The 26,661-nt window shown below is 43.0% G+C and overlaps 1 protein-coding gene across 1 annotated transcript; it reads right to left on the bottom strand.

The window, feature by feature from the left end:
• Positions 1-322: 322 nt before the first annotated feature.
• Positions 323-25,303, bottom strand: LOC141156474 (biotin-dependent 3-methylcrotonyl-coenzyme A carboxylase beta1 subunit-like). Its single transcript, XM_073642676.1, has 12 exons — positions 25,024-25,303; positions 22,396-22,592; positions 15,081-15,259; positions 14,084-14,164; positions 11,918-12,096; positions 10,776-10,968; positions 9,939-10,030; positions 6,687-6,843; positions 6,473-6,595; positions 1,326-1,468; positions 618-699; positions 323-517 (listed from the first exon to the last, which is right to left on the bottom strand). Exons 1-12 carry the CDS (start codon positions 25,218-25,220, stop codon positions 434-436), a joined length of 1,707 nt encoding a protein of 568 aa, XP_073498777.1. The 5' UTR covers positions 25,221-25,303; the 3' UTR covers positions 323-433.
• Positions 25,304-26,661: the final 1,358 nt, after the last annotated feature.

The raw sequence follows: 26,661 nt of genomic DNA, 5'->3' as shown, positions 1-26,661 counted from the left end.
AGTGACCGCAACGCCGCTCCATGATGACGTCCTGTTTCGTGAGGGGTAATAGCAGTTGCCCCAGCCTCCTGTGATATTCTGTTTAAGATTTCCCTCAAAAGAACCATCATGGAGATAAAAGGAAAAAAAAATAATATAGGGGATAGCTGTATAGGAAGAAAGGTTGGGAATTTTATAGTAAAGCAAATTACAAAAGTGGTTAAGGCTTTAAAATACGTATTAGTATAGGGAATTATATATATTGGAGAACACCTTTAAAGAGGTGCGGCCCAATACTTTTCTCCATATAGTGTACAGTAATTATCAGATAACACAGACACAGTTATAGCTGAGTGTGTTGCACTTTAATATATTACACTATAAGGCACTCTGATTACTGTATATACTATTTACACGATAAAAAGTCTTTTCTGCGCTGCGTCACATCAGTTTGTCACATCCTCAGCACCGGAGAACTTTCAAAAGTTACTTTTTCATATTTTTGTTGTCTAATGATTTTCAAGCATTTGCCAAGAACCTGAAAAAACAGCAAAAAAAAATTGTCTTTTAGTGACTCTGCAGCCTGGATGACACGCACAAGCCCTGGAGATCATATTGGGATTTTTTTTTCTACTCACCGGTCTGGTGTCCTGAGGTAAGATCACGCCATCGTCCCACAATCTGGCGGATGAATAAAACGCTGAACTTTCCTCCTTTAGTCTAAGAGGTATATAATAAAGTGTCGGTCAGGAGCCTGCACCGCTGACACATCAAAACCCACCGACATTGCTAGGGTAGTGTCCCTTTAAATAATTACCCGGCCCCTGCCCTTTACAGAGCTTGCTCAGATCAATCTTTGACCGGGGGCATTTAAGGGGTGCAATATTGTGGCGTCAATTTCGATGCCCAATATGGTACTCCTATGACGCCCAAACATGGTCTAGGATTCATAGGAGATCGTTATTTATACTTTTTACTGCGATCATTGCGTATATAGTACAACTGATCAAACTATCGTAGGTTCAAGTCCCCTAAGGGGACTAGAAAATAAAGTGAAAGTAATATTAAAAAAATAAATAAATAAATATAAAAATAAGATGAACATTCGCTAAAAGTCCAATCTATCAAAATATAGAATTATTTAACCTGTATGGTAAATTCCGTAAGAAAAAAAAAAAACAAAGAAAAAAACTTAAAAATAAACAGAATTGACAATTAAAATATTACTGATAAATGAATATAACATGATCAGATATATACTTTCTTTGTAATATGAATTTATGGAATAAGATCTGACGTGATCGGTTGCTCCCTGCGATATTACACCAGGATCCTAATCTTCATACCTATCCAGCTGAGACTTGAATTCTGTCTCGTCCGTCCAGCCTTTATCCTTCTGATCGCTCCACGACAACCTCCCGGCGTCCACAAGACCAATTCTTGCATTTGGCCACAGGAACAAGAAATTTGGCTCATAAGATCTCCCGCACTAAACCAAAGTTTAAAACGGAACACCAATCACAGACGCCACTTTTTTTAATTTTCTGTAATCACCTCTATCACAGAGCCAATAAGTTTAGAACTTTTCTATTGATGTCACCATTTTTTACTATTAGTTGTATTTTTATTGGCATAGATCATTTATTAAAAAAAAAACTTTCAACTTTTTTAATAGGAAAAACAAAAGAAAAACAGCTAATCTGTCATTGCTGTTTTGGTAACAGTACTATGTTCAATTCACTCTGAGTATGGGTATGATAACGCCGATACCAAATGTACATATATTTTATGCTTTTTGCACAATGAAAAAAAACTCTAATTTTTCCATTAAGGGCGCTTTGTGACAGCTTGGTTTTCTCAGGATGAGTTGTAGTTTTTATTGGTAATACTTGGGGATATATAGGACTTTTATTGATTCACTTTTAGTTCTTAATTTGGGAGGAGAAAAGGAAAAAGGATTTTTGGTACTGACCGTAAAACCAGTCTCGTAGCCTTTATGGGCAGGAGATAGGAAACCATGGGATGTCAGCTGCAATCTTGAGGCTTACACTGAAAATACATCTTAAGAAAATAGTCAGCTCCTCCCCAACAGATCACACCAGACCTGCTGACACCCAGCTAAGATTAACCAAACGATGGCGCTGTGTCCCCCAATAAAGGCTACGAGAAAGATTTTACGGTGAGTACCAAAAATCCTCTTTTCTTGAGCGCTTCATTGGGGGACACAGGAAACCAAGGAACGTCCAAATTCAATCTCTGGGGTGTGAAAACTGCTAAAAATATTGCAGAAGGAGTAACAGCAATCGATTAGATTACCACCCGAGCAACCAAAGCTAGCAGAACCCTTCTGCCAAGGCTAAGGTAGGAGCCAGAAAAATCATAGGCAAAAACAGACCAATGTCTGCCTTATACAGTCATATGAAAAAGTTTGGGCACCCCTATTAATCTTAAGCTTAATGTTTTATAAAAATTGGTGTTTTTGCAAGAGCTATTTCAGTTTGATATATGTAATAACTGTTGGACACAGTAATGTTTATGCCTTGAAATGAGGTTTATTGTACTAACAGAAAATGTGCAATCTGCATTCAAACAAAATTTGACAGGTGCATCAGTATGGGCACCCTTATCATTTTCTTGTTTTAAATACTCCTACCTACTTTTTACTGACTTACTAAAGCACTTTTTTTGGTTTTGTAACCTCATTGAGCTTTGAACTTCATAGCCAGGTGTATGCAATCATGAGAAAAGCTACTTAAAGTGGCCACTTGCAAGTTGTTCTCCTGTTTGAATCTCCTCTGAAGAGTGGCATCATGGGCTCCTCAAAACAACTGTCAAATGATCTGAAAACAAATATTATTCAACATAGTTGTTCAGGGGAAGGATACAAAAAGCTGTCTCAGAGATTTAACCTGTCAGTTTCCACTGTGAGGAACATAGTAAGGAAATGGAAGAACACAGGGACAGTTCTTGTTAAGGCCAGAAGTGGCAGGCCAAGAAAAACATCAGAAAGGCAGAGAAGAAAAATGGTGAGATCAGTCAAGGACAATCCTCAGACCACCTCCAGAGAGCTGTAGCATCAACTTGCTGCAGATGGTGTCACTGTGCATCGGTCAACTATACAACGCACTTTGCACAAGGAGAAGCTGTATGGGAGAGTGATGCGAAAGAAGCCGTTTCTGCAAGTACGCACAAACAGAGTCGGCTGAGGTATGCAAAAGCACATTTGGAGAAGCCAATTTCTTTTTGGAAGAAGGTCCTGTGGACTGATGAAACCAAGATTGAGTTATTTGGTCATACAAAAAGGCGTTATGCATGGTGGCAAAAAAACACAGCATTCCAAGAAAAACACTTGCTACCCACAGTAAAATTTGGTGGAGGTTCCATCATGCTTTGGGGCTGTGTGGTCAATGCCGGCACCGGGAATCTTGTTAAAGTTGAGGGACACATGGATTCCACTCAGTATCAGCAGATTCTTGACAATAGTGTGAAAGAATCAGTGACAAAGTTGAAGTTACGCAGGGGATGGATCTTTCAGCAAGACAATGATCCAAAACACCGCTCCAAATCTACTCAGGCATTCATGCAGAGGAACAATTACAATGTTCTGGAATGGCCATCCCAGTCCCCAGACCTGAATATCATTGAACATCTGTGGGATCATTTGAAGAGGGCTGTCCATGCTCGGAGACCATCAAACTTAACTGAACTGGAATTGTTTTGTAAAGAGGAATGGTCAAAAATACCTTCATCCAGGATCCAGGAACTCATTAAAAGCTACAGGAAGCGACTAGAGGCTGTTATTTTTGCAAAAGGAGGATCTACTAACTATTAATGTCACTTTTCTGGTGAGGTGCCCATACTTATGCACCTGTCAAATTTTGTTTGAATGCAGATTGCACATTTTCTTTTAGTACAATAAACCTCATTTCAAGGCAGAAACATTACTGTGTCCAACAGTTATTACATATATCAAACTGAAATAGCTGTTGCAAAAACACCAATTTTTATAAAACCTTAAGATTAATAGGGGTGCCCAAACTTTTTCATATGACTGTATGTGACAATAAGCTAAACTGAATAGCAGGCCAGGTGTAAAGTGAAATAAAAACATTTCAGATGATGTATTCTTAGTGTCAGCCTCCAGATGGCAGCAGACTCCCCCCTACTTTCCTGTGTCCCTCAATGAAGTCTCCAAGAAAATAATATACTGCCATATTTTTATTCTTGGGGGGGGGCAAGGAGGTTATGGCTTTCAGAGACCAGTATAGATGTGATCCTTTTATATCATGCTTGTGACAAAACTAATCATTTGCACTTTTGTTTTGTTTTTTACATACATTAAAAAAAAAAAAAACACGCATGTTATACAATATTTTTTCTTTTTTTTTTACATTTTTGAACCTTTTTTTAACCCCTTCAGGGGACTTCACCGGTGTGATCACTTAATATTTTTTGCATTGCAGTTACTAAAATAAAAAGAATGTACTATCCATGTATAGTAACATTCCTCTAATCCAGCATTTCATAATCCAACAAGACTAAATTATTAATCACTTGTTTCCAAAACAAAAAGACAAAGTAATATGGAACTTCAGGAGTACTGCAGGAATTAAGTAACGTCATAGATAGACCATTATTTTTAATCTTTAAAGATTCCGTAATAACAGGGTCTGTACCACACGACTGGCGTATAGCAAATGTGGTGCCAAGAGTCAAAAAGGGGACAAAAACTGAACCTGGAAATTATAGGCCGGTAAGCTTAACCTCTACTGTGGGTAAAATCCTGGAGGGTTTCCCAAGAGATGCTATGATAGAGTATCTGAAGAAGAATAACCTCATGACCCAATATCAACAAGGGTTTAGGAGGGACCGTTCCTGTCAAACTAATCTGAGGAGGCAAGTTCTGGACTGGAGCAAGGAAATGCAGTGGATGTTGTGTATATGGACTTTTCAAAAGCTTTTGATACGGTTCCACACAAAAGGTTGATACATAAAATGAGAACAATGGGGATAGGGAAAATATATGTATGTGGGTTAAGAACTGGCTCAGTGATAGGAAACAAAGGGGGGTTATTAATGGAAAACACTCAGACTGGGTCTCAGTTAATAGTGGGGTACCACAGGGGTCAGTATTGGGGTACCACAGGGGTCAGTATTGGGCCCCCTTCTATTTAACATATTTATTAATGACCTTGTAGGGGGCATACATAGTAGTATTTCAATATTTGCAGATGACACTAAACTCTGCAGGGTAATCAATACAGAGGAGGACAATTTTATATTACAGGAGGATCTATGTAAACTAGAAGCTTGGGCTGATAAATGGCAAATGAGCTTTAATGGGGATAAATGTAAGGTAATGCACTTGGGCAGAGGAAATAAAATGTATAATTATATGCTTAATTGTAAAACACTGGGCAAAACTGTCACTGAAAAAGACCTGGGTGTATTGGTGGATGACAAGCTCACGTTTAGTGGCCAGTGTCAGGCAGCTGCTGCAAAGGCAAATAAAATAATGGGATGCATTAAAAGAGGCATAGATGCTCATGAGGAGAACATCATTTTACCTCTATACAAGTCATTAGTGCGACCACACTTAGAATACTGTGTACAGTTCTGGTCTCTGGTGTATAAGAAAGACATAGCTGAACTAGAGCGGGTGCAGAGAAGAGCGACAAAGGTTATTAGAGGACTGGGGGGTCTGCAATACCAAGACAGGTTATTAGAGGACTGGGGGGTCTGCAATACCAAGACAGGTTATTAGAGGACTGGGGGGTCTGCTATACCAAGACAGGTTATTACACTTGGGGTTATTTACTGTGGAAAAAAGAAGGCTTAGGGGTGATCTTATTACTATGTACAAGTATATGAGGGGACAGTACAAAGACCTTTCTACTGATCTTTTTACTCTGAGGCCTGAGATGGGGACAAGGGGGCATCTTCTAAAACTGGAGGAAAGAAGGTTTAATCATAATCACAGACGGGGATTCTTTACTGTAAGAGCAGTGAGACTATGGGACTCTCTGCCGCATGATGTTGTAATGAGTGATTCACTAATAACATTTAAGAAGGGCCTGGATGCCTTTCTTGAAAAGTATAATATTACAGGTTATATATACTAGATTCCTTGATAGCGCGTTGATCCAGGGAACTAGTCTGATTGTCATATGGAGTCGGGAAGGAATTTTTTTCCCCAATGTGGAGCTTAGTGTTTGCCACATTGTTTTTTTTGCCTTCCCCTGGATCAACATGTTAGGTTATGGGTTGAACTAGATGGACTTAGTCTTCCTTCAACCTTAAAAAACTATGTTCATAAGGCAAGACGCTTACAGAGAAAAAAAAAGTAAGAAGTTCTTCTAAATTTTATATACTTTCCACTGATTGCCTGATATACCGGAATATTAGTCACTAAGAAGATTAAAAGGAAAATAGATTTAACTGTAAGGACAGAATCATTACCATTAATGGTTTTCCATACCATTGTTATACCTACCATGGCAAAGCTCTCTCCCCCGTGGCAGCCACCGATCACCACCGTAATTTTGGGCACCGTGGCACAAGATACAGCAGCGATCATTGAGGCCTGAGCTTTTAATCTGTTTGTCAGCTGTTCTGCCTGGGAAATAAAGGGACAGAATTCTACTATGGAAATACTCAGATTAGTATAAAGAGAAGTTTTTTCTTCTGAAAGTCACCCAAGAACTTACCTTATACACACTAGGAGGTAAGAGATCCTGAGAAGTTGTGTTCTGAAGAAACAGCAGAGGAATATACCGCTGGTTACAGATCTGTACAAAGTGGCTTCCTTTTAGAGAGGAGTCATGAGTCAGTTCTCCATTACTAGCCACAATGCCAACCAAATTACTGAAATAAAAGAAACAAACATTCAAAATCTATACATTATAAACCTGCATCCTATATGCAATATAACTACTATAATACTGCCCCTATGTACAAGAATATAACTACTATAATACTGCTCCTATGTACAAGAATATAACTACTATAATACTGCCCCCTATGTACAAGAATATAACTACTATAATACTGCCATCTGTGTACAAGAATATAACTACTATAATACTGTTCCTATGTACATGAATATAGCTACTATAATACTGCCCCTATGTACAAGAATATAACTACTATAATACTGCTCCTATGTACAAGAATATAACTACTATAATACTGCCCCCTATGTACAAGAATATAACTACTATAATACTGCCATCTGTGTACAAGAATATAACTACTATAATACTGTTCCTATGTACATGAATATAGCTACTATAATACTGCCCCTATGTACAAGAATATAACTACTATAATACTGCTCCTATGTACAAGAATATAACTACTATAATACTGCCCCCTATGTACAAGAATATAACTACTATAATACTGCCATCTGTGTACAAGAATATAACTACTATAATACTGTTCCTATGTACATGAATATAGCTACTATAATACTGCTCCTATATACAAGAATATGACTACTATAATACTGCTCCTATGTACAAGAATATAACTACTATAATACTGCTCCTATATACAAGAATATAACTACTATAATACTGCCCCCTATGTACAAGAGTATAACTACTATAATACTGCTCCTATGTACAAGAGTATAACTACTATAATACTGCTTCTATGTACAAGAATATAACTGCTATAATACTGCTACTATGTACAAGAATATAACTACTATAATACTGCTCCTATATACAAGAATATAACTACTATAATACTGCTCCTATATACAAGAATATGACTACTATAATACTGCCCCCTATGTACAAGAGTATAACTACTATAATACTGCCCCCTATGTACAAGAATATAACTACTATAATACTGCCCCCTATGTACAAGAGTATAACTACTATAATACTGCTCCTATGTACAAGAGTATAACTACTATAATACTGCCCCCTATGTACAAGAGTATAACTACTATAATACTGCTACTATGTACAAGAATATAACTACTATAATACTGCTCCTATATACAAGAATATAACTACTATAATACTGCTCCTATATACAAGAATATGACTACTATAATACTGCCCCCTATGTACAAGAGTATAACTACTATAATACTGCTCCTATGTACAAGAGTATAACTACTATAATACTGCCCCCTATGTACAAGAGTATAACTACTATAATACTGCCCACTATGTACAAGAATATAACTACTATAATACTGCCCCTATGTACAAGAGTATAACTACTATAATACTGCTCCTATGTACAAGAGTATAACTACTATAATACTGCCCCCTATGTACAAGAGTATAACTACTATAATACTGCTCCTATATACAAGAATATGACTACTATAATACTGCCCCCTATGTACAAGAGTATAACTACTATAATACTGCTCCTATGTACAAGAGTATAACTACTATAATACTGCCCCCTATGTACAAGAGTATAACTACTATAATACTGCTCCTATATACAAGAATATGACTACTATAATACTGCCCCTATGTACAAGAGTATAACTACTATAATACTGCTCCTATGTACAAGAGTATAACTACTATAATACTGCTCCTATGTACAAGAGTATAACTACTATAATACTGCTCCTATGTACAAGAGTATAACTACTATAATACTGCCCCCTATGTACAAGAATATAACTACTATAATACTGTCACCTATGTACAAGAATACAACTACTATAATACTGCTCCTATGTACAAGAGTATAACTACTATAATACTGCTCCTATATACAAGAATATAACTACTATAATACTGCTCCTATATACAAGAATATAACTACTATAATACTGCCCCCTATGTACAAGAATATAACTACTATAATACTGCCCCTATGTACAAGAATATAACTACTATAATACTGCCCCCTATGTACAAGAATATAACTACTATAATACTGCCCCCTATGTACAAGAGTATAACTACTATAATACTGCTCCTATGTACAAGAATATAACTACTATAATACTGCCCCCTATGTACAAGAATATAACTACTATAATACTGCCCCCTATGTACAAGAATATAACTACTATAATACTGCCCCCTATGTACAAGAGTATAACTACTATAATACTGCTCCTATATACAAGAATATAACTACTATAATACTGCCCCCTATGTACAGGAATATAACTACTATAATACTGCCCCCTATGTACAGGAATATAACTACTATAATACTGCTCCTATGTACAAGAATATAACTACTATAATACTGCTCCTATGTACAAGAATATAACTACTATAATACTGCTCCTATGTACAGGAATATAACTACTATAATACTGCTCCTATGTACAAGAATATAACTACTATAATACTGCTCCTATGTACAAGAATATAACTACTATAATACTGCCCCTTATGTACAAGAATATAACTACTATAATACTGCTCCTATGTACAAGAATATAGCTACTATAATACTGCTCCTATGTACAAGAATATAGCTACTATAATACTGCTCCTATGTACAAGAATATAACTACTATAATACTGCTCCTATGTACAAGAATATAGCTACTAGAATACTGCCCCTATGTACAAGAATATAGCTACTATAATACTGCTCCTATGTACAAGAATATAACTACTATAATACTGCCCCTATGTACAAGAATATAACTACTATAATACTGCCCCCTATGTACTAGAATATAACTACTGTAATACTGTCCCTATGTACAAGAATATAACTACTGTAATACTGCCCCCTATGTACAAGAATATAACTACTATAATACTGCTCCTATGTACAAGAATATAACTACTATAATACTGCTCCTATGTAAAAGAGTATAACTACTAGAATACTGCCCCTATGTACAGGAATATAACTATTGGGAACTTGGTTGTGGATGAATGCGAGTTCCTGTCTGGCTGTAATAGATTAGTGTAGTAACATTAGTAGATATTCGCGATTACACAAACCCTTCAACTGAAGCGAATCCAGTTACTAGTGTGGTTCCATACTCGGCTTTGAACTCCAGGAACTTGCTGCCATCCACCAGTCGGCTGAGTATCTGGAAAGAAGCTGGTATTAATGGATGTCACACACTATATAGACATTTACTCACTAGTAAACAAAGACGTTAAATCACGACAACCTGCGGCAGAGAGAAAGACCAAAGTGATGAGCTAGAGATATTATTGAGCAGTTCTGCGGTATTCAGTTGTTCTGATCTATATTACACATCCAGAGCTGCATTCATTCTGCTGGGTACTACAGAGCGGAAATCGGTTAACCGACTGCTTATTCTATGATCAAAAAAATGATCAACTGTCAATGGTATAAGAGGTTAAGTTGCTGATCTCTGGGGATCCCCTAGCCATATCGAGATCAGGGCTCTGAAACCTTGAAAAACGGGGCACATGCTCGACCTCTGCGCCATTCAGGAGGCGCCTGCAGACCCGATCTCGAGATCACTGGGGGTCCCAGCAAGTTATGGGTATAACTTGATTCTTTCAAAATAATCCTTTAAATGTTACATTATATTTTAGGTCTTGTGTCCTTATAATACATTTTTGCTTAAGACCCCCAGTGCAGATGAAGCCCCTTCTTCTGTCTAACCTATTAGATGTTGCGGTTTCTATTGAACGTAGTATCTAATATCTTAAACGTCCGAGATCGGTGTCATCTCTGATCCCGGCTGTTGCAGCAGATTGTCAGCTGTCATATACAGCCGACACGGGCACAGATGGAGCGTGGAGCCGAGGGGTCACCTTGATATGGACAGGCTTGTCCTCGTTGGTCTAAACCTAACTCACCAGTTTAACATCCAGCGTGTGACCGTAATCATGAGGCGCCAGTCCCGCCAGCTCCTCAGTATTGTACACAGGATCCTCGAATTGCTCTCGACCCTCGGGCTCCGGGTCAAAATTTAAGGTGGAGATAATCATTCTGGCGTAGCTGTACGCGTCCGACTCAGTGGCTGCAAAATGATCGACACATCCGCTGACTCTGCGCAGAGGGGCGATAAACAAATGGCCGTCGGTATACAAATACTTTATGGTAAGTGTTCCAACACCACCCCCTCCTGTGTATAGCGCCACACCGAAGCCAAGCTCCATGCCCACCAAGCTGAATGACATGCCCACCTGCCGAGCGCATGAAGGCACAAGCTGGTTCCAGCCAACTCCTTCGCCCCTGCCCCAGGGAATAGTTTTCAGCGATTATGATAGCTGCCCCCCGTGGGTTGTTAATTACTTAAAAGAGTTCAGAAGTAGAAAAACATGCCTGCTTGTTCCAAAAACAGCGCCACTCCTATCTGCAGGTGGTGCTTGGTACTGCATCTCGGCACTGTTTTCAACAATATTGAAGACAGGGGTGGCGGTGTTTTTGGATGAAGGTAGCCATGTTTTTCTAATCCAGGACAACCGTTTAATTGGGTTTTTAATAAGGTATTCAGGACACTTGGTGATGTTCTGTGTCTGGAGGGTCCCACCGTGCGGCTGGCGCTATTACGCTAAAAAAAAAAAAAAGCCCTGGCACAGAAGCGTCACCGGCAAACTTGTGCTCTCCTCTGCCCCCACTTGCATCTTGATAGACATTACACCACCTTATCGCTTACTTCTGCAGCAAACATCGCACCTTAATTAACCCCTTAATGACTTAATTTTTATGCTTTCATTTCCTCCTCTCCTTCTTCCAAGAGCCATAACTTTTTTAGTTTCCCGTCCACATTGCTGTATGATGGCTCGTTTGTTAACCATCAGTGATTGGAGCAAGCTCTGATCGCTGCTGTTGGTGGCGGACGCTGGCTGTACAATACAGCTCCTGAGCCCACTCCATACACCGCACTATTACATCCTGGGGGGAGGAAAGGTGTGCCATTTGGTTCTCCTTTTTTCAAAACTTTCCAATAAAATAAAAAAAATGAAAAAAGGTGTCAAAGTGTCTGTGTTTTTACCTTGCGTGCAGCTTCGCGCCTCCCAGGTCCTCTGCAGTGACGTCCTCACCTGTAGCTGCTTTAACAAGTGGGGGTCCACCTAAAAATATAGTTCCGATCTGGTCTACGATGATTGCCTCCTCCGCCATTGCTGGGAGATAAGCGCCTCCAGCCGTACATGAGCCGCACACTACAGCCACCTACAGCACATCATGGCGGTATTATATACTATATGTACACACATATCAACATTCTGGCAATGGGGGAAACCCATTATATATATATATATATATATATATATATATATATATATATATATATATATATATATATATATATATATATATATATATATATATATATATATATATATAGTTATATGAAAAAGTTTGGGCACCCCTATTAATCTTAAGCTTAATGTTTTATAAAAATTTGTGTTTTTGCAACAGCTATTTCAGATTGATATATGTAATAACTGTTGGACACAGTAATGTTTCTGCCTTGAAATGAGGTTTATTGTACTAACAGAAAATGTGCAATCTGCATTCAAACAAAATTTGACAGGTGCATAAGTATGGGCACCCTTATCATTTTCTTGTTTTAAATACTCCTACCTACTTTTTACTGACTTACTAAAGCCCTTTTTTGGTTTTGTAACCTCATTGAGCTTTGAACTTCATATCCAGGTGTATGCAATCATGAGAAAAGCTACTTAAAGTGGCCACTTGCAAGTTGGTCTCCTGTTTGAATCTCCTCTGAAGAGTGGCATCGTGGGCTCCTCAAAACAACTGTCAAATGATCTGAAAACAAAGATTATTCAACATAGTTGTTCAGGGGAAGGATACAAAAAGCTGTCTCAGAGATTTAACCTGTCAGTTTCCACTGTGAGGAACATAGTAAGGAAATGGAAGAACACAGGGACAGTTCTTGTTAAGGCCAGAAGTGGCAGGCCAAGAAAAACATCAGAAAGGCAGAGAAGAAGATTGGTGAGATCAGTCAAGGACAATCCTCAGACCACCTCCAGAGAGCTGCAGCATCAACTTGCTGCAGATGGTGTCACTGTGCATCGGTCAACTATACAACGCACTTTGCACAAGGAGAAGCTGTATGGGAGAGTGATGCGAAAGAAGCCGTTTCTGCAATCACGCCACAAACAGAGACGGCTGAGGTATGCAAAAGCACATTTGGAGAAGCCAATTTCTTTTTGGAGGAAGGTCCTGTGGACTGATGAAACCAAGATTGAGTTGTTTGGTCATACAAAAAGGCGTTATGCATGGCGACAAAAAAACACAGCATTCCAAGAAAAACACTTGCTACCCACAGTAAAATTTGGTGGAGGTTCCATCATGCTTTGGGGCTGTGTGGCCAATGCCGGCACCGGGAATCTTGTTAAAGTTGAGGGACGCATGGATTCCACTCAGTATCTGCAGATTCTTGACATTAATGTTCAAGAATCAGTGACAAAGTTGAAGTTACGCAGGGGATGGATCTTTCAGCAAGACAATGATCCAAAACACCGCTCCAAATCTACTCAGGCATTCATGCAGAGGAACAATTACAATGTTCTGGAATGGCCATCCCAGTCCCCAGACCTGAATATCATTGAACATCTGTGGGATCATTTGAAGAGGGCTGTCCATGCTCGGCAACCATCAAACTTAACTGAACTGGAATTGTTTTGTAAAGAGGAATGGTCAAAAATACCTTCATCCAGGATCCAGGAAATCATTAAAAGCTACAGGAAGAGACTAGAGGCTGTTATTTTTGCAAAAGGAGGATCTACTAACTATTAATGTCACTTTTCTGGTGAGGTGCCCATACTTATGCACCTGTCAAATTTTGTTTGAATGCAGATTGCGCATTTTCTGTTAGTACAATAAACCTCATTTCAAGGCAGAAACATTACTGTGTCCAACAGTTATTACATATATCAAACTGAAATAGCTGTTGAAAAAACACCAATTTTTATAAAACATTAAGCTTAAGATTAATAGGGGTGCCCAAACTTTTTCATATAACTGTATATATATATATATTTCTTTGGCATTGCAACTTGAACAAACTCCCATGTTGTCAAGTCTGAAGCCATTGTACCCTATCTGGTAGATGGGTTTAGTCCAGCCCCGTGTTGCACCCAACACTACGGCGCTATAAGCCGTCCATCAGTGCATCGTCGGACGCTCGTACCTGAGGTATTTTCATCGATGACATTATGGCTTCATTATAAAATGTCCTCCCGCCGTGCTCTTTGTCACAAAACAGCTCAGACTGTGGACAGAAAGCGACATGCTCAATTCAGAATGACTGTAAGTAATCATCAGACAGCACCGCCACGGCCTCCCTACCAAGATCTGTGCCCCCCTAAGAATAGGTCTACCCGAGCATCTGCAATAAGCAATGCTATATACTGGAAACTTCCAGTAAAAAAATACCGCCCCAATAATACTCTATTCTCTAATTTCCTGACCATCTGAATGTACTCTATTGCCCTCTGTTATCAGCCATTTTAGCCAAGGAAGATTTACACACATATTTTGGTAAATGATGGCAGACGCTCTTTTTGTTGATCGCATCGTACCAGATTAACGCTACTTTACTTGGCGAATTCTGAATTATTGTGCTTTCCAGACAATGATGGAGATGCACTGACATAATAAGAGGAAAAAAAAGAAATGTAAAAAAATTAAAAATAAATAAGAAAGATCTTTGCTTGCTGACAGTGATTGGACACATTCTAGTTTGTGATCCCGGTATGTCTAAGTTGACTTTAAAGGGATTTTCTAACACTGATCTACATTTTTCAAACTCATTGTAATATTTCTTCCTAAGTTCTCCTCCACATAGCACGAATCTTGATGCCCCTGTCTCAAGTCAATTTGTTTATAAGCGTCACTTCCGCCCACTGCCGGCTTCTGTCCTCTTCGTACTACAACTCCCAGCTTTCCTAGGCCAGTGCACAGTCCGGCTGCTCCTCCTGGCTCCCTATTCTGACTCCAAGCGTCTCGTCTCTCTGATAGTTTGCTACAATGTATCAGGATCTTCGCAGGGGACTGTCTAGAGTCTGAACACGGCTGTAGCAAACTCTCAGATCGAAACAGAGTAAATTAGAAACTTGCAAAACGTTTACATTATATTGTGATCATGACGGATTTACATCTCGCATGTTCTAGGAGAATGACGACACCTGAAGGGGCAGGAAGGCGCCTCCGCTGTCCACCAGGTACACCATGGGCAGCCGGTTCTGTATGGCAATCTCCTGAGCTCGCAGATGCTTCTTCACCGATATGGGATAAGCCGTGCCGCCCTTCACCGTGGCATCGTTAGCCATAAATATGCACCAAATCCCACAGATCTTCCCGATACCTGCAAGACACAAGAGAAAATCAAATAATAAAGCTATAAGATCATATCCGCACATATACAAATCTAGACATTACTCTGCAGTGACAACTTAAAGGGTCTGTCCGGTTTGGACATGTCGCTGGCCGTTAGCTTATCTCAGGGCGGTCCACCCAAACCCCCGGCATCAATTAATGACTGCGGAGCTGGAGAAGCATTATTTAACGTTGCATGTTTCTAGTATGACTAGGGAATCAAGAAAATTAACCTTCTGTATGTGATGATGCATGGTGAACGTCAAGATGGCGAAACATTGGTTTATGGTGTTGAAAAAGGTTATTCATATGAAATAGCTCCGATTGTCTGCTCCGATATATATACGAAATCACAAACTCGAAGATATAGAGGGATTTTTGGTACTCACCGTAAAATCTCTTTCTTGGAGCCTTCATTGGGGGACACAGGACCATGGGTGTATGCTGCTGTCGCTAGGAGGCTGACACTAGGCAAAAAAAAAAAAGAAAAAGCTCCTCCTCCGCAGTATGCACCCCCTACAGGCACCGAGCTCACCAGTTAGTGGCTAAAGCAGTAGGAGGAACATAAAACAATTAACTATGCAATGCCCAAAGGGCACAACTGTGAAAACTAAATTAGATGCCCAACAGGGCCCACTGTACCTATGCCCAAAATCAGGGAGGGCGCTGTGTCCCCCAATGAAGGCTCCAAGAAAGAGATTTTACGGTGAGTACCAAAAATCCCTCTTTCTTTATCGCTTCATTGGGGGACACAGGACCATGAGACGTCCAAAAGCAGTCCCTAGGGTGGGAGAACAAAAGATAGCCACAGACTAGGTCTGACTGCGGGCAACCGCTGCCTGCAGAACCTTCCATCCAAGACTGGCATCAGCCGAGGAATAAGTGTGGACCTTGTAAAACCTTGAAAAGGTGTGGAGTGAAGACCATGTTGCGGCCTTACAGATCTGAGAAGCTGAAGCCTGATGGCGAACAGCCCAAGAGGCTCCCACCGCCCGGGTGAAGTGAGCCCTTACCCCCCGGAGGGGGAGGCTTGTCCGAGACGCGATATGCCTTCAAAATGGTTGAACGTATCCAACGGGCGATGGTTGACTTGGAAGCAGGAAGACCCTTGCGACGCCCCTCAGGGATGACAAACAGGGCGTCCGAACGCCGAAGGGAAGCCGTTCTAGAAAGGTACACACGTAAAGCTCTGACCAGATCCAGTTTGTGCAGGGATTTCTCTCGTGGGTGCACTGGGGCCGGGCAGAAGGAAGGCAAAACAATGTCCTCATTGATGTGGAAAGAAGAGACTACTTTTGGCAAAAAAGAAGGCACTGGCCTGAGCACTACCTTGTCTTGATGGAAGACCAGAAAAGTCGACCGACAAGAGAGGGCTGCGAACTCTGCAACCTTCCTAATAGAGGTAACAGGCACCAAAAAAGCCACCTTCCAGGAGAGAAGAGAGGCTGAGATGTCCTGAATGGGTTCAAACGGGGGCTGTTGAAGGACACTCAGGACCATATTAAGGTCCCATGGATCCACCGGGGGGCGATAAGGCGGCGCCAGGTGTGCTACACCTTGTAGAAACGTCTAGACCTGAGGACGGAAAGCCAAGTTACGTTGGAATAGAATGGACAAGGCCGAAACTTGGTCTTTGAGAGTGCTTCGAGAGAGTCCCGCTTCCAGGCCAGACTGAAGAAAGGCCAAAATGACCGGTAGCGAAAAGGACATGGGAGCTAGCTGATCCTTCTCACATTGACGAAAAAAGGCTCTCCAGGTTCTATGGTATATGCGCGAGGTTGCGGGTTTCCTGGCACTAATTAGGGTCTGGATGACGTTGTCCGGAAAACCTGCCTTTTTCAACACTGCGGCCTCAACGGCCATGCCATTAAATTCAGAGAAAGAGAACTCTGATGAAGAATAGGCCCCTGAGAGAGGAGGCCCGGACGGTCCGGTAGTCTCCAGGGGGAGTCGATGAGCAGGTTTACTAGATCTGCGTACCAGACGTGTCTGGGCCAATCCGGGGCTACTAGAATTACCGATACTCCTTCTGTCTTGATCTTTTTGACGACCCGAGGGATCAATGGTAGAGGGGGAAAAAGATAGGGCAGGTGGAACTGAGACCATGAAATGACTAGTGCATCTTGAGCAATCGCAAGGGGATCGCGGGACCGGGATACAAAGGATGGAACCTTGTGGTTTAACCGAGACGCCATGAGGTCGACGTCCGGCGTGCCCCATCGTAAACAAATCTGATGGAACACCTCGGGATGGAGAGACCATTCTCCTGAGGCAAGGCCCTGCCGACTGAGGAAGTCGGCCGCCCAATTGTCGACCCCCGGAATGTGGACTGCTGAGATTGCCGGAACTGTTTTCTCGGCCCAAACTAGCACTCTTGCCACCTCTTTCAAGACGGACTTTGCCGCGCGTTCCTCCCTGACGGTTTATGTACGCCACAGCCGTGGCGTTGTCCAATTGTACGCGGACTGGGAACCCTGCAAGAATATCCTGCCAGTGACGCAACGCCAGGTAGATCGCCCTTATCTCCAATATACTGATCGGTAGGGAGACTTCGTGCGGACTCCAACGGCCCTGCACCGTGTGGTGGAGGAAGACTGCCCCCCAACCGATAAGGCTGGCATCGGACGTGACCACCTGCCAGCGATGCGGTAAGAATCACCTCCTGGGTCTGAAGGAAGAAGGGCGAGTCCATCATATTAATGACCTTCTCACATGAAGAGGTAACCTGATGCGTTGATCTAGAGACGACAGGTTCTTGTCCCATGCCGACAGAAGGGCAGTTGAAGAGGCCGGGTATGGAACTGGGCAAAAGGCACTGCTTCCATAGCGGCCACCATTTTTCCCAAGACACTCATGCACAGATGAAGACGGCGTGGACTTGGGTCGGAGAGAAAGTGAATCCCAAGACGGAGAGAGTTTATCTTTTCCCTCGGGAGAAGGACCCGGGCATGGGTCGTGTCGAACAGCATCCCTAGAAAGGTTGAGCATTGAGATGGGACCAGTGAGGATTTGCCTGTGTTGATCAGCCAGCCTAACCGAGACAGCGTGTTTAGGGTGTTCTGGAGACTGTGGAGGCAGTCCCTGAACGTGGGACCCTTGATCAATAGGTCGTCGAGGTAGGGGATAATTTCAATCCTCCTGGCTCGTAGAATGGCCATGACCGTTGCCATTACCTTTGTGACAACCCTCGGGGCGGAGGACAGGCTGAAGGGGAGAGAAGTGAACTGGTAATGTGCGTTCTGGAAGGCAAGTTGAAGGAACTTCTGATGTGGTGCGCAGATTGGGATATGAAGATACGCATCCTGAATATCCACTGAACATAGGTATTCCCCGGCCTCCATCGAGGCGATTACCGACCTGAGGGGCTCCATGCTGAAGTGCCCTAAGCGTACCTGTCGGTTTAGTTGTTTGAGGTCTAGGATCGGACGTAGTGAGCCGTCCTTTTTTGGAACGACGAAAAGATTGGAGTAAAAACCGGAAAACCTTTCCTGAAGGGGGACTGGAACTATAACTCCTGAGTGCAGAAGGGAGGCAATGGCCTGAAGGAAACCGGGAAGCAGAGATGGATGCGGGGGGCGGGACCTGAGAAATCGTGTTCCTGGTATGGCGTTGAACTCGATCTTGTAGCCGGAGGTCACAATCTCCTTTACCCAGGCATCCTCTATTGCCAAGACCCAAGGGTCTAGGAAAAGAAGTAGACGACCGCCCAGCCTGGGAGAAATCCCGGGTGGGAGTGACCCGTCATGCTGAGGAAAATCTGTTGGATCGTGATCGGGATCCAGAGGGCTTGGAAGAGCGACCCTTTGCGCGCCAGTTGGGAGTGGGCCTAAAGGTAGGTTTACGTCTCACTTGCTGTGCTGGGGTATGGTCCTGTTGAGAGGAGGGTCCCGGTTGAGAGAACCGACGAAAGGACCGGAACTGAAGGGAACGTTTCCTAGGAAAGGGGCGATTAGGTCTCGGCTGGGGAAGGGAAGTGCTCTTGCCCCCAGTGGCATCAGAGATGATCTGGTCGAACTTAGACACAAACAGCCTGGAGCCCTGAAACAGGAGATTTGTTAGTGAGATTTTGGAGGCCGGGTCGGCGTTCTAAGCCTTCAGCCAAAGAATTCTACGCATAGCGATGATATTGCTAGAGACGCGGGCTGAACAGGTAGCGGCGTCAAGGGATGCCGTGAGCAGATATTTCCCTGCGTGGGCGATCTGATCCGCTAGGTCAGCCAGATCGTTTGGGGAAGCCCCCGTGAGGATGCCCAGCCTAAGCTGTTTGGCCCTTGCGGAGACTGCTTTTGATACCCAAGTTGAGGCGAAGGAAGGACAAAAGGAGGTGCCAGCAGCCTCGAAAGCTGACTTAGCCAAGGCCTCAACCTGTCTATCCGTAGTGTCCTTGAGGGAAGAACCGTCTGGAAGGGACAGTACCGTCTTAGCCGAGAGACGAAAGATAGGAGGATCCACAGAAGGGGACTCCGTCCATCTGCTGACGAGGTCGTGGTTAAAGGGGTATAGCATGTCTAACTGTTTCTTTCCAGTGAAGCGCTTTTCTGGATGCTCCCACTGTTTCTGAAAGACACCATCAAATTCTGAATGGTTAGAAAAGGCGCGTGCCGGGCGCTTGATTCTCTTGAAGAAAACGGAGTAGTCCTGAGAAGGGCTCTCGTCCTCTTTAACATGCAGAGTCTGATTGACGGCCGATATAAGGCTGTCAACCATGTCCTGGACTCTAGAATATTGGTCCGTGTCGGATCCAGAGTCAGAATCTGATGCCGTGTCTGATCCCGGAGCGACCTCTGGGGAAGTGGTGTGAGATGCAGGGAGCAATTTGGAGTCTGGAGAGCTGGAAGATGAACTTGTGTGAGTCCGTTTCTGAGAACGTGCTCTCAGTCTGCCCTTGGGAGGAGGGGGCAGGGGTGCCTGCGAATCGTTCGTGGGAACGTTCGGAGCACTGGTGGCTGTGGATAGCATGGGCAAGCGTTCTAGGACCTGCACCAGAGATTGAGATACCTTGGTGAAGTCAGAGACAGACTGGGACGTAGCAACAGCCCACTCCGGAGGAGGGAGAGTTACTTTGTTTTGGGCGGCAGGGGGATCTTGGGGTGCCAGCATGGTGGGAGGCTTGCAGGTCGAGCAGAAAGCCGTTGTCAGACCCGCGGGCCACTTAGTACTGCAAAGAGCACAGGCGTAGTAAGTGACTGTGTGAGAAGGACGGACAGAAAGCTCCCTGGGTTTGGGCATATGTGCCTAACCAGGAATACTGCAGAGGAGGGAGCCTGTGGACAGGAAAGGGTGTGTGTAGGTGCCAGAGCAGGGCCTACCCGGTCTGGAATGTCCACGGTCCCGTATCCCCTGTCGGAAACTCCGGAGCTGCGGAGAGAGGAGCAGGGCTGCGGTGATGAGGCAGTCAGACAGGGTGATGCTGCCAGAGCCAGAACAGAGAGCAGCGTAGAGGAGCGGAGCCAGAGCAGAGCGCGCTGCCCTGAGTAACCTAGGGGAGCCGAGGCTCTGATAGGCGGAAGGAATGGGGGCGGGCTTAAGAACCCAGCCGCTGATAGGTCCCCGGGAGAACTGTGAACATGGCGGAAGCGTCACATTGCTCCTCGGTCCTGATTGGCCGATTGCCGGAGGGGGCGTATACCCACCGGTAAGAGGAACGCCCCACCTGAGACGCCCCCCGACGGAGAAAGCGTGGGCAGATTTGCCGCGCAAAAAGGAAAAAGAAGGGGGGGTTGTGGGGGACGCCATGCTGAGGAGGACGCCATGAAGATGCGAGGAGAGGGGACGTGGCCAGGGAAGTGCTGCTGTAAGTGAGCGTTGGTGGAGATGTGATGCCCCCATTAATAATCCACGGGATTTACAGGACCCGCTGGCAGGCAACTCTGTGCCATATCCAGTGTTCTGAGGGACCTGGGGGGCTGAGGTTGTAAGGCAGCAGGAGTGGGTGGAATTACCTTTGCTAGCGGTCCCGATGCCTCTTCCTCTCCCTTTCTGAGGATGGTCACAGGAGGTCCTCCGTGGATAGGGTGGATCCTGGCTCTTCCTCCTTCCCGCACTGACCGGTACTGGACAGTGCAAGAGATGGTGTCGACCCCAGAATCTGGGGGAAGGTCACCACAGTGACCACCATCTCCCTCCCAGGCCGCTCCGAGGAGGGGGCTGGGGTGGGGAATAGGCAAGGACTGGCCACCGGGAATCACCCTGAGACACCTGGAGGTGACAGGGGATTGGTACTGCCCAGCGGGTCCGAGAGTGGGTGATGTGGGAAATGCCACACTGCTCTCTCGGTCGCTTGAGAATGGGGATAACAGGGGACGCAGTGTTCCCTGTTAACCCTGAAGAGCTGTATCTGAAAAATAAAGAACAAAGATTAATAAAACACAACAGGGTTGGATCAGTTAGCATCCAGGTCTACCTCTTACAGACACTAAGCTTAAACTGGTGAGCTTGGTGCCTGTAGGCGGGTGTATACTGCCAAGGAGGAGATATTTCTTTTTTTGCCTAGTGTCAGCCTCCTAGCGACAACAGCATACACCCATGGTCCTGTGACCCCCAATGAAGTGATAAAGAAATTTATATTTTCTCAATATCTGATATATATATATATTACACATGTTCTATATGTTATACCTTATGTACAGATACCCTTGACTAAGGCCTGAAAGGTTGAAACGTTGGAAACGTAATCTGTTATTCACCGGTCAGTTTACTAAACACACATAATTTTCATCATTACTCAAGCTCTCCATTTTCGGTGCCGAAGGACCTGGACTATTGGTTATTTGAATACTGCCTTCTTCTGAGCACGATAAACTCTATATGGCTGTGCGAGCCTTATCTTTTCTGAAACACCATCAAAGACACATTCAGTGGGACCTGACCGCTGTAGCCAATCAGTGGTCCTGTAATAGCGACATGCAGTCATCACTTTTGGAGCTGCTGCCAACCTGCGCTGTATCCACGGGGGTCACAGGAAGGGAGTATGATTTTTTTTTTTTCTACACTTTATTTAGTACATACGGGAACCATAACAGCGGCCATATTGGTTGTCGTTCAACCTTCCTAGAAATATCTACCCAAAAAGAATCTAAACAGACAGGAGGATTCATATTCAAGTCCCTAAACACAGGGTCTCACCAGAAAGGCACCCGGCAGAGGGGACGTCACCGTACGGCAGACCAAGCCCAGCCAATGGAGACAGTTCTAAGAAGTTCTCGTCGTCCAGGAGCCTCTTCAGCCTCTCCCGCACCAGCAGCTTTTTGTTCCTCTGTGTGTGCCGTAGAATCGCATTCTCGCCTCCTCCTAATTTCACCTTTTCAAGTAATTCCTTGTATCTGCAAAAACAATTAGCACAACGTCACAAAGGAGAGTCCGGTCTTGTGTGGGAAAAAAAAGTTCTACAACTTTCTAATAGAATTTTATCTGTGTTTGCTGTCGGTGAACAGAAAATTCCCCAACTACAAAAGACCAACTTTCAGAGCTGAGAGTTTGTTACAATGGTTTCCAATCCCTGTAAACCTTTGGTACAAAATTTTCCAACTTTTTTTTTTTTTTTTTTTTTTTTTTTTTTTTTCCAGCATTGCAGATCTCTTAGAGAAAAAATATCTTTTCCCAGACAACCCTCGACCAATTAATTTAATAGGAAACATTTAAATTTATTCTAATTCCACAATAAAAGGGGGTGTCCCCTTTCAGAAAACTTTTTCCTATTTGCACACTTGGTTGTAAAAAAAATATATATATATTTTCTCACCCTCCCCAGGTCCAGCACTGAGTCTCCGCCGCTACCTCGGTTTCCGTTTTTTAGCTGCATCAGTGACGCCACATCAACATCACTACAATCGCTGAGCTCATCGGCTCTGCCCGTGTAGATGGCATGGCATGCTCAAAGCCACTGACATCAGTGATTGTCAGCAGCAATATCAATGTGCTGTCACCACTGCTGCCAAACAATGGAGACTGTCAGTTTGTTTTTTTCACAACGAAATGTGCACATGGGGAAATTTCTGAATTTCCCCTTTAAATTCAGACTCCAGACCCCAAAATTAATTTGGGTTGAAACAGTTAAAACCCCAAGTAAAGTGAGAATAAGCTCATAAATCATTGAAAACTGGTTGTGGGAAAGCTGGGTGACCACCAACATGACCGCTATTAGAACTCTTTTAGGTGCTAAGACCCAGATTACTGGAAATAGTGAGGTCGGCCATTCAGGAGTCTGGGAAAGCAGAGAGCCTACGTGTCTCATACAGTGTTTAATTCCAGACACCACATCAAATTGCATTTCTCCCTTAGGTTTCCCATCTGTCTCTTGGATTTGCCCATTATGACACTCACTCGCCAGTTCAGCAGGTTTGGGAGGATTATCCCAGAGATGGATCGGTGACAGATTCGTCATGCCCAGCACATTAAATCTGACTCCACCGGGACATGGTCTCCTTTAAAACAATCACAGGTTCTGATTCCATCACATGAAGGAAATTGGAACGAAGGACTGTGGAAAACACATAGTCACACAACTATCCCAGGCTCCTGAATGGTAAATCCCTTGTTCCTAGGAATCTGGGTGCTGCTAACCCAATGGGAACAGGAATGGAGGTCATGTCAGTAGTCACTGATCTCTCCCAGGAGCAAAAATTATTGATTGATGCTCCATGCATATTGTATTTAAAGGGATTGTTCCACAAAAGCAAGTTATTACCTATCCACAGGGCAGGGAGGGGAGAACTTGCATCTATGATATAACACATTCTACCTGTATCACTATCAGGTGCAGGTGTATGGAGCAGACTCAGGAGGTGTTATACAGACAGCGCCCACCTCTAAGGCTACATTCACACTGAGTTTTTGATGAGTTTTTCAAGGTGCATTTTTTTTTAAAAAATGCAAGTAACCTATTTTAATTAATTAATGGGTGCATTCTGACTATATATGTATAGAAAAAGCGATCAAATGATTACAGATCAAGTCGACTAAAAGTACTAAAAACTGAAGGGAGAAAAAAAAAAAAAGAAATTAGAAAATAAACATTTTCAGCATCTGTAAATGTCCGATCAGAATATTAAATTAATTGACCCATAAAGTAAACACAATAAAAGTAAAACGATGGAAGTCCCAGAATTGCCCTTTTTTAGTCTTCCAAAAAAAAAAATGCAAAAAAAAGCCATCCGTAACGTAATTTCACCACAAAGAAAAACGACATTTCATACAGCTCAGGTGGATGGAAAAATAAAAAAATTTACAGGTCACATAAAAAAGAGACACTAACCACTATTTTTTGTTTAATATATTTCCGAAATTTTTGAACACTCAGATAAAAAAAAAAAAACCTGCATCACTGTAATCGGCCTGACATATCGTCAGGTTACTGCAATGGCGGGACGAATACCGTAAATACAAAACCACCAAAATACAATGATAGAATTGCATTTTTTCACCATTTCACTGCACTTGTTTTTTTAGTACATTATATGGTAACATTATTGATGCATTTCAAAGTTACAACTTGTCCTGCAAAAAAAAAAAACAAGCCCCCATTACGCGGTGATGCGGACGGGACGGAGCTGAGGGGAAGGCTCGACTATTAAATCTATCCTGTAAGTTATAATTGAAGTGGCTCAAAAAGTTATTGTTTTTACTTTTGGCAAAAAATACACAAACAATATTCCATATAAATAAATGTCAATTATTGCACAAAATAAAAAAAGTTTGAGCAGTTGATTGCTGTGATTGACAGGTGGTGTTATGGAGGGACCTGCGAGGTCTCACCTGTAACTGCACCTGGCACTGTTCCTGGTGTTGGCCTCGTATACATGCCTGTGGATGGGCAGGATGCCCCCTGCTATGACAGGGAAGGACTGTGCTGCAGCCTGGGCACTGAGCAGGGAACATGGTGGGCTGCAGAGGGCAGGGTGGCACCGTCCCAGCACATGTGGCCCGAACCTATACAAGCCCAGTGCTGCCATGGACAAAGTGCCGGTCACAGGCTGCACAAGGTGCAAAGTCTGGGAGTGAAGGGCAAACACTCAGCGCCAAGCTCACACCCGCACTTTCGGCGCCGGATGAACTTTCACGCCGGCAGATTCGACACTATACACTACGTTGTTGCAGTTCTCGTTTTCACCACCAGAGGGTGCGCTGAGCAAACTGTGTGAGACAGCGAGGAAATGACGCGCTCGTTCTCAGCAACCAATCAGATCAGAGGTTACGGTTTTTTTAAGGCTGATTGGGAAATGAAAGCAGCGTCCTGATTGGTTGCTATGGGTAACTGTTGAAATTATACAATGGCTCATAGCAACCAATATGGCGGCTTTCCTGAAAAGCCATTACAATGCCCAAATTGTAGTGCGCACAACACCAGTTCACCATGTATTTTTTGACAATAAATGGAAAGTTGCACACAATTTTTACTAACAAGTGTCAGTGCCAATAGTGCATATTCTCTGTTTATAATTTTAACATACAAAAAAAAAAAAAATCAAGCACCACTTTTTATTACAGATGAACGAATCTCAGGGAAAAAAGAAATTCAGGCAGATTCGCTCCAGGTTTAATTCGCTTGGAATAAACGAAGAGTAATAAACAGAGGGCCAGGAAGGGGTTAAAAAATATTAAGAAAGTTATACTCATCCTTTTTGGATTCATCCCTCACCTGTGGCGCCACCGCAGCTCCCCAACCAAGTTTTCCGCTCTACGCATCAGTCTTCAGTTCGGATCTTCCGGTGCTGACCAGGTCTCACATGGTCACATCAATGGCGACCCCTTCCCCAAGGTCATGTTGGGCACTATGCACACTATTGGCATCAATGTCGTGACCACGTGAGGCCTGGTCAGCACCGGACGATCAGGACAGAAAACCGACCCAAAGACTGGAGGACCAGCATGGGAGCTACACCGGCAGGACAACTGAGAAGCAGCCCAAGGACATGAGAGCTTCAACTTTTATTATTTTTTTACCCCTTCTAGTCCTTTAAAGAATTTAATCCCGAAATCTTCTTGAACTCTTATTCTGGCAAATCAAATTCTGTGAGAAATTCCCAATGAATTCAATTTGTTAGGTGTTGATTCCCTCATCTCTACTATTTTTTATATAACTCACCGTCGGCAGAATTAAAAATAAAATCAGTAGGTATTAGGTGGACGCGGTGCGAGGAAACAGTAAAGTGCCACAGTTTTTGCAAAATTGTCAAATTCCAACAAAATAATGCAGTTTTGCCAAACTCTGACTGCACACTCCCAGTAGACAGAACTAAATCCTCAACATGTCAATTTCTTTTGCGGGTACGCTGAGTTTTAGGTGCAGATTTTTCCCACAGACTTGCAATAGAAGCGGAAAATCCGCTGGTAAAAAGCACACATGTGTTTTTAGTGCGTTTAGGTAGCGAAAAGGCATAAAAGATGCAGGTA

The sequence above is a fragment of the Phyllobates terribilis genome, unplaced genomic scaffold (genome assembly GCF_046119375.1).
Source record: "Phyllobates terribilis strain yellow unplaced genomic scaffold, ASM4611937v1 Scaffold_8__6_contigs__length_399053987, whole genome shotgun sequence".
In the NCBI taxonomy this organism is placed as follows: Eukaryota; Metazoa; Chordata; class Amphibia; order Anura; family Dendrobatidae; genus Phyllobates; species Phyllobates terribilis.
This window is presented reverse-complemented; position numbering and strand designations above follow the sequence as displayed.

Coding starts and splice junctions, on each gene's coding strand:
- LOC141156474 (XM_073642676.1), bottom strand. CDS start 25,220: ATGGCAGCACTGGGCTTGTATAGGTTCGGGCCACATGTGCTGGGACGG. Junction 14,165..15,080: donor GCGCCTTCCTGCCCCTTCAG/GTGTCGTCATTC, acceptor TTCTGTCCACAG/TCTGAGCTGTTTTGTGACAA. Junction 6,596..6,686: donor TACCTCCTAGTGTGTATAAG/GTAAGTTCTTGG, acceptor TTTATTTCCCAG/GCAGAACAGCTGACAAACAG.